Source organism: Uloborus diversus, chromosome 6, assembly GCF_026930045.1.
Source record: "Uloborus diversus isolate 005 chromosome 6, Udiv.v.3.1, whole genome shotgun sequence".
Classification (NCBI taxonomy): Eukaryota; Metazoa; Arthropoda; class Arachnida; order Araneae; family Uloboridae; genus Uloborus; species Uloborus diversus.
In genome coordinates this window covers 66,007,252-66,021,997 of record NC_072736.1, presented here as the reverse complement: position 1 = coordinate 66,021,997, position 14,746 = coordinate 66,007,252, and the positions used below count along the sequence as shown (strand labels likewise).

The following is a 14,746-nucleotide window of genomic DNA, read 5'->3' as shown; positions in this document are numbered from 1 at the left end:
TTGCGTCAGGTCTTCCATGCATGCTCAAAATACCCCTTCAGATCCTGAACTATAATGCAAATCGTGTTCGAACTTGCTACTGTCATTTTGTTTTCAACGCGTTAACAGTACTTACATGATTTTAACAAGCTGAATAATGATATTTTGGACTTCATTTGAAAAAAAAAATCAAACAATTTTGATTTGGAATTTATTTTGGTCAAAAAAAGTTTGTTTTGCGCATTTTATTCAAAAATTTTGCTTGTTTGCGAAAAATGGAATTTTACTCAGAAACCAACAAAGATAGGTCCATAATCATATATAGCTTTTATGAAGCCCTTGTTTTGTTGCGTCGATTGCCACTTTTTTCAGTGTTTTATCTCAAATAGTTCGCGAGTTATGAGTGTTTTAGGAAACGGCTCCCCCACTGCTTTCCCCCCTCCTCCGGGGTTGTCGACCACCCAGGGGGGCGACGACATGTGGTTTCATAATCACCATCGTGCCTGTAACAATAATCAGAAATAATATTGCGTCAGCCTTTCCATGTATGCTCAACCCCCTTCAGATCCCGGTCTAAAAGTTTCAAAATTATACTTCTAAGCTACGTTTGATAGCGTAAGTTGAAGGGATAGAGTTCGAGATCTCCCCCTCCTCTTTTTTTTTTTTTTTTTTTTTGACAATGTTTCCATCTTTTTTATTTGACTTAATTATTGATCAAAATGTTCTGAGAAACACCCCATCAGTTTTTCGTTTCCAAAATTATTTTATTGCTTTGGTTTTTCCATAATGAAATTTTCAATTTCCAGCCTTATATATTTTTATTTGTTTGATAAATAAGCGTTTTGCGGCCCGCGTCAAAATAAAATAAAAAAATCTAGATTTAAATTTGATATGGTTCTTTCCAGCTATAAATTTTCACTTTCTTTTGTTTAAAATGTCATGCCTCCTGAATATCGCTGTAAAATTCTTGTTTTTTTTTTTTTCGCTTTTTATATTTGAGTACTACTGGTGTGAGTAGTGATAAAACGTATTTTGGCTGTATATATATATATATATATATATATATATATATATATATATTTCACCATTTAACTGCAATTTCCACAATATTTTTACAAAAGAAAAAAAAAGAGGCAAAAGAAAAAAAGATAGAAATGTAATTGTCAGTGGCCCCTCTGAAGTTATGTTTATTCACCAGTTAATTTTTTATTTGACTGAAACTTGGTTGAAAAAAATGTTCGAAACATTCGTTTTAGCGGCCTTCAGTTAGGTAAATCATAATGCAGAACCTTGGATGTTCTTAAATAATATTCAAAGATTGCATTTGCTTTCAAAATTTCGCAGAAAAAAAAAACCTTTTTGGAAACCTTTATTCTATTTATTCACTTATTATTTCTATTCCATTTTCTTAAGATCGTTCAGGTTTTTTTTCTGTTTTTTTTTTAAATTAATTAATTTATTTTTAAATCATGAAATTGGGGGCTCGATTTCTGAAAAACTGGGGGGTGGGCGGGGGGCAACACCTTTCTTGGGTAAATCCCTGGTACTCGCCCCCCCCCCCAAATGTTTGGTCACGCTACGCCTCTGGAGAGGGGGAAAGGGTTACCATCTAGAAATTACTTGAAAGTGACTATCTTCTTAACTCTTTCGAAATTGGAGTCCTGAAAAGGTAATTAATCATCCTTAAACTCTTTTTGGTCTTCATGTCAATTTGTCACCCTGAAAAATTGCCGCACGCGACACTGTAAGCAACATGAGCAAAAACCTTTTTCTTTTTTTTACCAAAGGTAGCCGAAAACATTTTTATTCAAATTTGAAATTCAGAAAAATTCAGGGAGAAAATTATTTAACATAATCCAAAACCCACTAAAACTGCTTTTTGGAACTTCAGTTTCGAAAAATGTCAATGGGGGAAATACCGAGCCCGATTCCGTCCTATAACGCCATCTAATGGTGGCTTACAAGTGCGTATTTTGAACTATAATTTCAAAAAAAATTTATTCTAGTGTACCTCTCCCCCTCCAGCATTGTTAACGATGGTCTAAAATGTACTTTTAAGGCTTCAACTTCGAAAATTTTACGGGATGCTTTAAAGAGTGCCCCGAACCCCAATCCATACTAAAATTAACCAGCGATGGATGGCCTACAATCACGTTTGCAACACCTCAATTTCTAGAAATCTCCAGAGGATGGCTTTCGTCCATCCTCTGGGGGGGGGGGGGATTTTGGGGCTCAAAATAGTATGTTTGAATTAATAATAGATAATAAATTCGAAATTTCTCCAATGGGACCTACTTGAACACCTCTCTTCCCGCACTCTACAACAAATACAAATAAATACAAATACAAAAGTGACGACCAGCAACAGACTCTGGGCCCAGCTAGACTGGTCCTAGTCAATTCACAATCCCCAGTGAAGATCAATGGCCCTCTTAAAACTATCTACTCCCTTGCTCATTACCACCTCTTCCGGTAAACTGTTCCAAGGTTCCACTACCCTGCTAAAATAATAATTTTTCCTAACATCCATGTTAGCCTGAGATTTAAATAGCTTAAAACAATGACCCCTTGTCCTGTTTTCAGTGCTAAACTTCAGTCCCGTAACATCTTTCATTTTAATAAATTTAAACAACTGAATCATGTCCCCTCGGTCTCTTCTTTGCTCAAGATTGTACATTTTTAGCCTTCTAAGCAGTGAGAAAGTCCATTTATCAGCCTTGTAGCTCGCCATTGAACCCTTTCCAATACATTAATGTCTTTCTTAAGATAAGGAGACCAAAACTGAACAGCATACTCCAAGTAAAGTCTTACCAAACTTCTATATAAGGGCAGAAGAACTTCTTTTGATTTGTTTGAAATAGATCTACTGATAAACCCAAGCATCTTATTGGCCTTGTTACAAACAATGCTGCACTGTTGGCTAAACTTTAAATCCTGACTTATTAAGACCCCAGATCAGTAACTTTGTCTGCCTGACTAATGACTGAACCTTGCAAATAATAACTTGTAAACTTATTTCCATGCCCTAAATGTAGCACTTGACATTTCCCAACATTAACAGCCATACCCCATTTATCAGCCCACTCCGTAATATGATCTAGATCCTCTTGCAGCTGTTTTGCTTGGCCTTCATTTTCTACAGTCCCCATAACTTTGACATCATCAGCAAAACAATTCATGTTCCCAGAAATATTTTTGTGTATCGTTCATAAAAACAATGAACAAAACAGGCCCTAACACTGATCCTTAAGGAACCCCGCTTAAAACTTCACTCCAATTAGAATAATTTCCCCTTACAACTACCCTTTGTTTCCTTCCGGTCAGCCAGTTTTTTACCCAAACGAAAGTTTTCCCTCCTATTCCTATATCAGCTAATTTGCTAAGAAGAGCAACATGCGGTACCTTATCGAAAGCTTTTTGAAAATCAATGTAAACAACATCTACAGGCTTCTTATTGTCCAAAGCCATGGTAACTTTGTCATAGAAATGTAATAAATTAGTTGCACAAGATTTACCTTTCCTGAAACCGTACTGAAAACTAGTCAATAGATTATTAGTCTCTAGAAAATTTACTATCTTAATTTTTATCAATGTTTCAAAAATTTTGCAAACCACCGAAGTTAGACTCACAGGTCTATAATTTCAAACACATTAAAGATAATCTACAGTTTTATTTAAGACTTCAATATTAAAAACAAAAATGCCTGATGAGAGTCAATGTGATCTCAAATTTTTCCTTTTAATTTTATGTAAGAAGGGATGCAATCGCGTTTTTTCGACTTCAGTTTCAAAAAATCTCCGAATAAGGGTCTCCGAACCTTCTCTTTTCCTAATGTCATAAGGGGTCGTCAGAAATGATTTTTTAGAATTGAAATATCGAAATTTACAGGAGGTAACCCCCCCCCGACCCACAACCCTTTATATCGTTCAAAAATTGCGTTTTTGGTATTAAAAGTTAAAAACTTGAAGTGACGGGAAGACGAGGGACAATATAAAGGGGTCATAACCCTCATAAAGCTTTGAAATTATATTCATATTTATGTACTCATGCGTGTTATAATTTCACCCCCGTCTCCATGATGAAGTGCACTATTGTTTACTATATCATGTAAAAATGATATGATTGAACACATTAGTTACAGGCCCCGCGCTGACTTAATCCGGCACTGCTCATTGACTGGACTACTGGGACAGAAAATCATTCTCTTTCAAACAAACAAAAGAGTTACAAGGGGAAAAAAATCATAAAAACCAAAAACAGTCAAATATTTATGAAAAAGAAAAACTGGGTGGGTTTCCCACAATATTTTTATTTAAAATACTTTTTAGAAAAGAGAAATTAGTCAGAGAATTGGCATGGACCAGATTTCATCCTGGTGTCTCATTGCGTTTTTAAACATCCGTTTCGAAAAAATTACGGTGCAGAGCACCGCAAAACCCTCAATCTGAGATGCGGATAGAGACTACCATTTTAAGGGGTCATGCTCATGCATAGGAATGCTCCCCCCCCTCCCAAGACAAAACAGCGATTTTTTTGTATGAAAAATACTTCTGAAATTGCTCGAGAGCAACTGAAAAGCACCAAATCAGCAAGGAATAAAGCACCTAATAGGGCAAAAAGTTGCTAATTAAATTCACAAGCAACTTAAGTTATTTACTTTTTAAAATGTTTAATGAATTGAAAAGATTAGTGCAATCGTCTACATTTTATTCATAATTTCTTTGAACACAATATGTGGATGGATAATACTCATCAGTCAATGATTTAGGAGGTGGGAGAGAGTTGGGGGGAGGGGGGTCATGACCCCCACGAACCTTCCTCTCCCTTTGTATCCACCCCTGCACCGTATAACATACCGAAGATCGCCTGAAATTTCATTTTTAGCAATACAATCTCGAAAAATTCAGTGTGAGAATTCTTTGAACTTTATGTCATGCAATTACAAATTTAAGGCCTCAGCTTAAAAATTTCCAAGGAATTATTCCTGAATTCTAGTCCTTACGCCGTGTCATTAAATAGTGTCTTCAAAAGATTTTTGGGGAAGGGGAGATTTTTCCTATTTCCCGAACACCAAGGTGGCCTGGTAAATGCATTTTTAGCTTCACCCAGGAGAAAGTCCAGACCTTCCTTCTAATGCCTATTATCACTAATGTTTGTCTCAAATTGCAGTTTTAAATTAGAACAGCAATTTCGAAACATTTTCCGAAGTAGTCCCGAATCCCATCTCTTCCCCTAACGTCATTAATGACGGCTTACATTTTGCGTATTCAGGACTTTAATTTAAAAAATAAAAGAGAGAAAGAAAATCCAGGGAGTAGCTTGCATCAAATCTCATTCATTCCTCTAATGTCATCAAAAATATTCAGCAATTACGCTTTTAGGATTGTAATTGATCAATTAATGTTTTAATTTAGTAAAATCTCTGAGAAAGGCTAAAGAAATGAGATGATAGGCTTTTCTGGTTCCGAGAAGGGGTTGATAAAGCAGATGTTTGAAGCACACTTATCTTGCATTCTAATCAGCAGGACGACCTCATTTCTATCGGAGAAAGCCAGAAACAACCAAAAATTTTCCGTGTTAAATGACCTTAATAATAAACTTAAGTTAACTGTAACTGCAAGTTTAGTGCTTGCCCAGTTGTTTTGGTGATGAAAGTGAGCTGAGGGCAATTTTATGGTGAACTAATGGATTAAAAATTTCCCGTCCCTTTTCGCCTTTTATGGCTGTTATTCTTTTAATAAAAATACACCATGCATTTTTCCATTCCGGATACGCTTGAAGTTAAAGATGATAATGGGTCGTCATATATTGTACGTAATTTTTTTCTGACAGTTGTAATGATGTCTATCAAATGATTATTTATGTTAGCGATCTTTACATTCTATTTTTTGATGAAGATCAGCATTTGTAGTTTTGAATTAAAATTCTGATATGAGTAGAAAAGAAATGTAACTTCATAGTTCCATGTGAATTTTTTTTTTTTTTTAAAGAATTTTCCCTTAAATTTTATTTATTTACTTCCTTAAAGATTACATGAGATTCTATCTCAAGTTTAATTATCGACGATTTAAATTATCTTAATATTAAATTTTAACGTAATGGTTTAAGAAGACGACATGTTCTTAATTAATTTACTCTTTTTCAGCCAATTAAATGTTTAATGGCTAGGATTAGGTATAGAGCAAAAGTAAATTTCAAAAGTGAATTTTTTCTAACAAATTATTTTTAAGAATTATTGTTAAAAACAGTAACATTTAGGCACTTCAATAATATGTTGTGTACCTACATTCAGTTTTATTTGGGAACATAGAAGACAATTTAGCTGTGATTGTCAAACTGTTCTTTGTTGAAAAATGTTTTAATTTGTTTATTTATAGGTAACAGTTTTAATCATGGGACCCACATTGGGAATGTTAATGGGTACCACTTCGATGGGGTTCTAGCAGTAATGGGACCCACCTCAGTAGTATGATTACAAATTCAACAAAACTTATATTTATGCATTTAGTTTTAAAGCTTGATAAAAATAGAAGGAACCTGAGTGATTGACCAGAAACTAATATGAAGGTCATGATCTTGAGTACATTTTTTCTGTACCACATGTTTTTATTAACATAGCTTGTAGAGATTTTTAACTTATTCTTCAACACTACTGTTTCAGTGTTGATAGAGAATATTTATTCTGCTTTTGTCTGTTAATATACACGGCTGCCGAGAGCTCAACCGGGCCCTGGGGGAAAATACTGATATTTGTGGGCCGCCTCCAACCATTAAAAAAAAAATCTGTTGATTGCCTCAACCCTCATTTACATTTCCGTAATCTCAATTGCACCTTCAATACTGTTACATCTGCTTCATAGTAATCCTAGGCCTCAGACCATGAGTCAGTGTACAGTGGAGAAACATAATCGTATTTAATAGTTTTTCTTCTTAAATAATATTAAAGAAAGCTGGTTAAGTTTTAAAAAAATAAAGCGAATCACTATAATAGTGTTGAGCAAAAATTTTGACACTTTTAAAACTTTTGAAGCCACTCATTTTTTTTTCTTTTGCTTGGAGGGGGGGGGGGATTGTCATTACTAGCATCGCGCTATCAAATTTAGAGAATTGCGTTAAGCGGGGAAAGAGAAATGACCATATAAATCTATAGTTTTAAAGTAACATTTTGCAAAAGCGCTCCTCCCCAAAAAATGTTCAAAATTATATAGTTCTAAAATTGCAGTTCACACGAACACTGGTAATGTTTGAAAGGGGTGAAATTCAGGGACTTTTATGAATTTTCATATAGCTTGTAGACTTCCTTTGAAATTTCTTGAAGTTGAAGACCTAAAAATGAAATTTTAGACTATTTTTAACGAGAGGGAAGGAATGGGGGGGGGGGGGGGGGGGGGGTGGGAACGGAATGCTCACTAATTTTTCAAAAATGGAAATGTACTAAATACCTTAAAAATGCTCAGTTGTAGACCATCTTTGTTGAAGTTTTGGTAACAGAAGAGGTTCGGGCAAAAGTCCCCGGAAATTTTTTGAATTTGAGGTCCTAAAAATGCAATTTAAAGAGCTCTTTGTAAACATTAAGGAATGGCTTCAAAGCCCATCGGAATTTCCAAAAACTGGCAATGCTGGCATACAAAGCTGGTTTAGGACAGGACAGATGGTTTTTACAGTTCAAAACTGTCTCTAAAAGTGTTTTAAACTGTCCAAAAGTATGTTAACGCTAAAATCTAAAATCTAATCAATTCATATTTACTGCAATATTCATGATGTAGAAAGATAACTATAATTAAGCTTTAATTAATAAGTATTTGACATATTTTTTTCTGAAATGTTCATTCAAAAAATATTTTATTAAAAAAAATACCAACAAAAACTCTTTTACATAAAAACTTCCTCATGTAACAATTGATAGAGTTATAAAAGGAAATTCACACCACTACCAAGACAACTAATTTCAGTTCCATTCATAACTCAAATTTTTTTAAATTCAATATGCAATATTTAGGTGGCGCCAAAAAAAAAAAAATAATAATAATGAAAAAAGCTTAATTTTTTAAATGGTTTTTGCATATAAGTTTTCATGACGTTTTAACAAAAATTCTTTTTTAATCATAGATTAAAGAACAATACATTGATAATTAAATGTATGCACTTATATTTTAAAACTTGTGCAATTTCTTTTTTTTAATTCATATTTTTAATGCAATACATTCTGTAACTACAAGGAACTAAACTATAGTAGCTTGGCAATGTTTTAGATCATGAAATGGCACCATAGTCAAGAGAAGAAAATCTTCACAAAGCTGACTCCAAAATATGTATATTTTTCCCCTTCAGTTAAAAAATTGTCACTTATTGCACTTTAGATAATTATTGCACTATATTTTGAGCACTTTCATTTTCATACATGTATAAATGTGAAAAAAAGTGGTTAATATTATGCAAAAAAAAAAGGAAAGAAATTAAAATTTTTAATGAAGAATTCAACTCAGGGTTTCCGCTACGGTCGCATTTTTCGCAAAATGCGAAAAACCTATTCAAATTGTGAAAATAAAACAAGGCGTTTTTGCTTTTTTGCTCAAATAAAAAAGTACAGAAATAAAGAATTTAAAAAAACAAAACTATGCATGAAGCATGATCCGAGAGATTATTAAACAAGAACAGCGATACTCAACTTAATCATATTACAATTCTTTGTTCAGAAAATGTTTCAATTACTATTAAGTTCAACAGCCAGTACTGAGTCTTTATTTGCAATCTGACCTCCTAATAAATGAATTTTTGGGCTTCATTAAATGTCGATGTTTTAGCATTTTGCTAAACTTTTTTTTCTGACTTTAGCTTTTTTGCTAAAGAAGTTTTAAACTCAGCTTAAACCCTGATTCAACTTTTATGTAACTAGATTAGAATCAGCTATATAAAACAGTTACACATATATTTATACCAAGGCCATAGCCAGAATTTTGTTTCGGGGGGGGGGGGGGGGCGTCTCAAATTTTTGACAAAAAGACAAAAAAATTCACGAGTTGCTATGATTTTTGAAGCATTATTGGGCATTGATAGACATGGCAATGGGGATGAGAGGGAAGGGGGGGGGGGGGAATTATTGGTTGTTTAAATTTTTTTTCTTTTGAGCAGTAGTTTTACTGAATTGCCGAGAGTTAAAGTTACTTTCTCAAAATGTTTAACTCAATTTATTCCTCAGAAGTTTAAATTTATTATAATATCATTTAATCAAAATTCAGTAATGTATTAGTTTTGTTGGTGTTGTGTCATAAATATTGCAATTGCGAAAGATACCAATGACATGAGAACCTTTAATTGACCCTCAAGTTGGAACATGAAATAGAAATATGTACCACCAATCACTTTCATGAGCATTGAAGGTTCGAAACGCCCAAATCAGTGCTTGTAAGGAAGGAGCAGACGTAGGAGTATTTTTGTTATTTTGAAATGCCAAACTAAGAATGTGTTCGGTATTTCATTTTAGAGGCACTTTCGAGGAGACATTTTTTTTAAAACGCAATTTCAGGCTATATTTGGCAGTAACACTTTGGAAAAGGTTTGGTTTTGCAAAGACTCCCCTGGAAATTTTTGATGCCTTTAAAATGCATTAGGGACTGTCCCCGGAAAACTTTGTTATTGAAGTTTTAAAAACGTGATTTTGGGATACACGTTAACGTGTCGGGAGAGGAGGTGGTTGATCTAATTCTGAACATTTTTGAAGTTATAAGACCTACGCTTGGTGACACTGGAGGAGAAGAGAAGGGTCTGCGAGGTTCTCAAAGTTTTGACAATAAGACTTTAAAAAAACCATTTCAAATTTTCTTCGGATGAGTTCATGGGAAGATAGAAACTTAGGAGTTTTCCCTCTGTAAAACACATTCTAAAAGTTCTTTTTGGCAACGTTAGTGAGACAAAGATGTTCCCCCAGGGAGAATTGTTTGCAATCGAAGTCTAAGAAATATGATTTTCATTATGTTTGGTACAACAGCATAAGGCGAAGGTAATCGGTTGCTGTCCTCCCATAAATTTTCACAATCTAAATTCTGAAAATGCAATTTAAATTTACCTTTAGTGATCCTAGGGAGGATGGCAGGGATATAGGGACTCTGACCCCAAGATTATCCAAAATTAAGGCTCTAAAAATGCAAGTTTGGACTCTCTTTAATCTTGTCAAAGGGGTCAAAGCCCTCCTTTAGATCACCAGTAAGTGTTTTTACAGCAACACTTAAACTTGCTGCCCTTAGAAGTTGCTGTTGCGGGATGATCCGACTCTCAGGGCCATTAGGAGGTCAAAAAATGAATGGGAGGTGCATAAGATTGAAGCCCTCCTTTTTTACATCACATGTGTCTTCAATACCGGGCTTCTCCACCAGAAGAGAAGAAGGTTTAAAGATTTGTAGTCCTGAAAATGCATTTTTTGACAATCTTTGGTAATGTTAGAGGGAGAAGAGGTTTAAGGGTGCACCCTCATTATATATCTAATTATTAAAATGAAAGGGCAGTTCGAAAGCTTACCACGTAATTTTTTTTTATATTATAGATCTAAAAACTCAGTTTTAGAAGATTTTTGGTGATGTTAAAGAGAAGAGAGATTGAAGAGCTCAACCCCGGAAATTTTCTTAGTTTGTAATTTTCAAAATGTATTTTAGACAATTTTTGGTAATGTAAAAAGGGGGGAGGGAGAGGTTTAGAGGTCCAGTCCTTTTTCGAAAGTGAATATTTTAAATTGCAACTGTTGATTATAACCTATTAAGACATAAAGGGAGGTTTGGGGGTTCTCCCCTGAAATTTTTCAAAATCGTGCTTGTAAAATGCAGTTTTAGACGATCTTTGGTCATGTTAGAGAAAAAAAAGATTCGGGGCCAATCCCCTGGAATTTTTTGAAATTGAAATCTTCAACATACAATTGTAGACCATCTTTGATAAAGTTAAAGGAACCGGCAATCTTCCCCAATTGAAGCTCTAAAAACATATCTTTGGTTGACATTCAATGATGGTAAGGAGAGGAGTTTTCGAAGCTCTCCTCTGAAAACTTTTTGAAATTCAAGCCCTGAAAACTAAATTTAAGATAATCTTTAATAATGCTGACAAGACAGGGAGGGGGGCGGGGCGAAGAGACAATCCTCTCAAAAAAATTTGAAGTAGCTTTGAAAACGCTGATTTTAGAAGATCTTTGGTAGTGTTGGTGAGGATAGGTTTGGAGCCGTTCTTAAATAGTTTTCGGGGGGGGGGGGGGCGCTCCCCCGGGGGGATATCTTGGTTTTTTTCCCAAGTTGAAGTCCGAATTTTTTTTGCAACTTTTTTATAGCATGTAAGATTTTTAAAATTTCCGGGGGGGGGGGAGGGTTCTGACCCCCCCCCCCCTCTGCTGGCTACGGCCTTGATTTATACTGGAATGTTCACATAAATATTCAATGTAAAACTTCACTTTGACACATTTTGTTATGTTTTCGATATTTTCTCACAAAATACAGTTTCTCTAAAGATGTAGTTTTGGACACAGGATTTTTTTTGACAGGATGGTAGAAATCATGGTATTTACTGTGGTTTTTACCGTAATGTTCAAAACCTTGCCAACTCGGCTTTTTATCTTAAATAGACCTAACTGTGACTGACAAGGTACTCTTTTTTCATAAAATAATGGATTTATTCCTTATGAGATATTCAAATGATATATTACTCAACAAATTTTTGGTATTCCCTTGGGGTGTTGAGTTATTGATTTTCCAGTATTAAACATTGGTTTTCATCGTAATCTGCACATAAATTAATGAAAAATAAACCATTCCTTACTTTCAGGAACTCATTAGAAGCATAAAACATTGCAAAAGGGGCGTGCTGACACCAAAAAGTTGAGAACCTTTGATCTAGCAATTCATTTAGTGAATTAATTTTATCATAAAATGCTTAGTAACCATCATTTATTTTTTTACTGAATAGTTTTATTGTTGCAGAGGTTAGTTGTAAAAAAAATCTCGTTTCAGATTTTTACATCATGAATTGAATATTTATGGTATAAAAATGTTTTCTCTGTTAAATTATTGCTAATTGCTTACTAAGAGAGCAACAAAAATATTGTGAATCTCAATAAGTACTACAAGTTTCTTATTTTATAATTCAGGGATTGATTCAGGCTCAAATTGTGTTTGCTTTGCAGCCTCTTTACGGAATTTTATATTGTAAAAGCAACCACTTCACAAAATTTTATATCTTAAAATTAGACCTTTCACAAAATTTCATTCATAAAAACATTTCTTTAAAACCAATTTTAAGCTCAATTTGAATGAAAGCAAAACACCAGGAAAAAAACCTCCACTTCCAAGTCATACACAGTGTCGTCCTTTAGGCCTAAGAGATTTCAGATTACACTTGATAGCTAAACATGCAGAATATGATATAACAGGACATTTTTCACAAAAATATATAAAAAATGCCCCCTCAAAAGAGTTATTTTTTCACAAAAAGAAAAAAAGCTCACAAAAATGCCTTTCTTCACAAAATGTAAACCTTAAAAAAAAAGAGGAAAAACCCTGAATTAATCCCTGGTATTTATATCATGTGTGTGTGTTTTCAATGAGAAAATACTGCTATGTGAGCACATTATTCGCTTTCATTTCAGGCATATAACATGCATGTGAATGGTGCCTTTCATTGCACAGTGAGGTATCGCCAACTTTATAATTTGTTTGATCAACTAAGGAGAGAATTTGGACCAAATTGCCTTCCACCATTCCCTCCGAAAAAGTTACTGCCTCTTACACCATCACAAACTGAAGAGAGGCGAGCACAACTGGAAAAATTTATTCAATTAGGTAAAGAGCCTGCGCTGATAATGATAAATGGAATTCCTTTAAAATGTGTTTAATGCTGTATAATACAATGTTTTATATATGGGTCATTCTTCAAAAAGGGTAACTTTTCTGTCAGATGCCTTTTACAGAAGACATTTTAAGGAAATTTCATTTAACAATGCTTTTTAATTTCATCAAAAATATATCTATTTAAACCTGCCTACTATTTTTTAATAATGATTTTTATTTTAGTATATTTTTGGTTCACAACATGTGAATTCTCACCTCTGTGGTATGTTACACACCTTGTGTGACTGTTTGTTTCCTAATAACTTGTTTAATTAAAAGTATGTACTTATTTATTTATCATTCCTTTTACAAGTGCCTCAAACACTAATTGTTTAAGTATATTTAATTTTTACTTCCTTTTACAAAAAGGGAAGTATTGTATTCACAAAAAAATTTTAATTCAAAAATCGACCTTAATTTTCATTTTACTCACCCCCGAATGAATACTGAGTTTTTTTTTCCGACTCGCCCACACGTGAATAAGTGCCTAAGAACGTATAAACACGCGAAATATCAATAATGACAATTTCCGAATTAATTGCAACAAATTTTCTCGTGACGTCTGTATGTAGGTATGTATGCGCGGATGTGCGTATGTATGTCGCATACCTCAAGAACAGTAAGTCCTAGAAAGTTGAAATTTGGTATGTAGACTCCTAGTGGGGTCTAGTTGTGCACCTTCCTTTTGGTTGCATTCCGGTCAGGGGCGGCATTTAAGCATTTCATTTGGGGGGTCGAGTTTCTTAAATATGTATTACTACAGTGCGGTGCAAAACACACATTAGCTAACAGGGAGTGGTCATAAAATCGGTTTACTATGAATAAAAATTTGTGTTTGGAAACTTAAAATTTTGATTCATTTTCTAATAAGTTATCATACAAAACATCTTGATACTAAAGTTTTTATCCCTCTTGGAAAAGTTTTAATGCATGATTTTTGGAATTCGGAAGAGCAGGAAATCGTGTTAGTACTAATCTGTCAGTGCCTAGTGTCATGCTGTTTTGCCAGTACAACTAAATAGAATTTTTTTTTTCCGCCCATTGTGTTTCAAAAATAATTCTCTAACCTCCTGAGACAAAAAAATCTTTCTCTACTAGCTGAGCTGATTAGAATAGTTAAAAAATAATTGAAGTAACAAAGTTATGTATGAAAACACTTTTTATATCATGCTCTTCAAAATCACCCAGGGAACTTCAAAAATTGTGAGGGGCTTAAGTTTTCATCATTGAATAATCTAGTCTCGTCGGCGTTCTCAACTTCAATGAGATGTCATCTGCATCTAGCTCTGTTATTCACTATTCCAGACAGACTTAGATAAAATGAAAAGCTTTCTGCGAACACAAATCCTAACTGGAAAATTTTCTGCAAATTATTATTTTGCCTAACTCACCCTTGAATAAAAAATTAAATTTATTTTATATTCAAATATAAAAGAGACAATAAAAAAAGGCTTTAAATCATTTATTTATTTTTTGCAATAACATATACAGTCGGACCTTCATATATAGAAATAGCAAATTTCCGGAAAAAAATTCGATATATAGAAATTTCGATACATAGAAATGATCTTATTTTATCATAAAAATCTCTTAAAACATTAAAATTAAAGCTAATTTTCGTGCATGAAACCCAATTTCTGATTTATACGAGCATCAGATTAAACAAGTTAATAACTGGAAAATTAACAGAAATTACATTTTTGTGCTTTCATACATCTTCATTCTTCGGCAGTTCCACTTGATTCGCAACATGAGAGGATTTTCGTTTTGACAATGTAATCGAGAGAAAAGTAAAAAATCAATCTACTTAACTTGAATGATTTTACTGAAACTAAAAAGACTAAGAAAGATGATCAACAGACAAAAAGGATAACTTGAAACTGATTTTACAGTGTTACTGGTTACA

General features: G+C 33.7%; 1 protein-coding gene across 1 annotated transcript in view; it reads left to right on the top strand.

Moving 5' to 3' along the window:
- The first annotated feature begins 5,629 nt into the window (after positions 1 to 5,629).
- The window catches only part of LOC129224488 (sorting nexin-17-like), a 47,318-nt gene continuing 38,201 nt past the window's right edge, over positions 5,630 to 14,746 (top strand). Inside the window, exons 1-2 of the mRNA XM_054858947.1 lie at positions 5,630 to 5,790; positions 12,600 to 12,792. Coding sequence (XP_054714922.1) covers positions 5,731 to 5,790; positions 12,600 to 12,792 — 253 coding nt within the window. The 5' untranslated portion in view covers positions 5,630 to 5,730. The remainder of the gene's footprint in view (positions 5,791 to 12,599; positions 12,793 to 14,746) is intronic.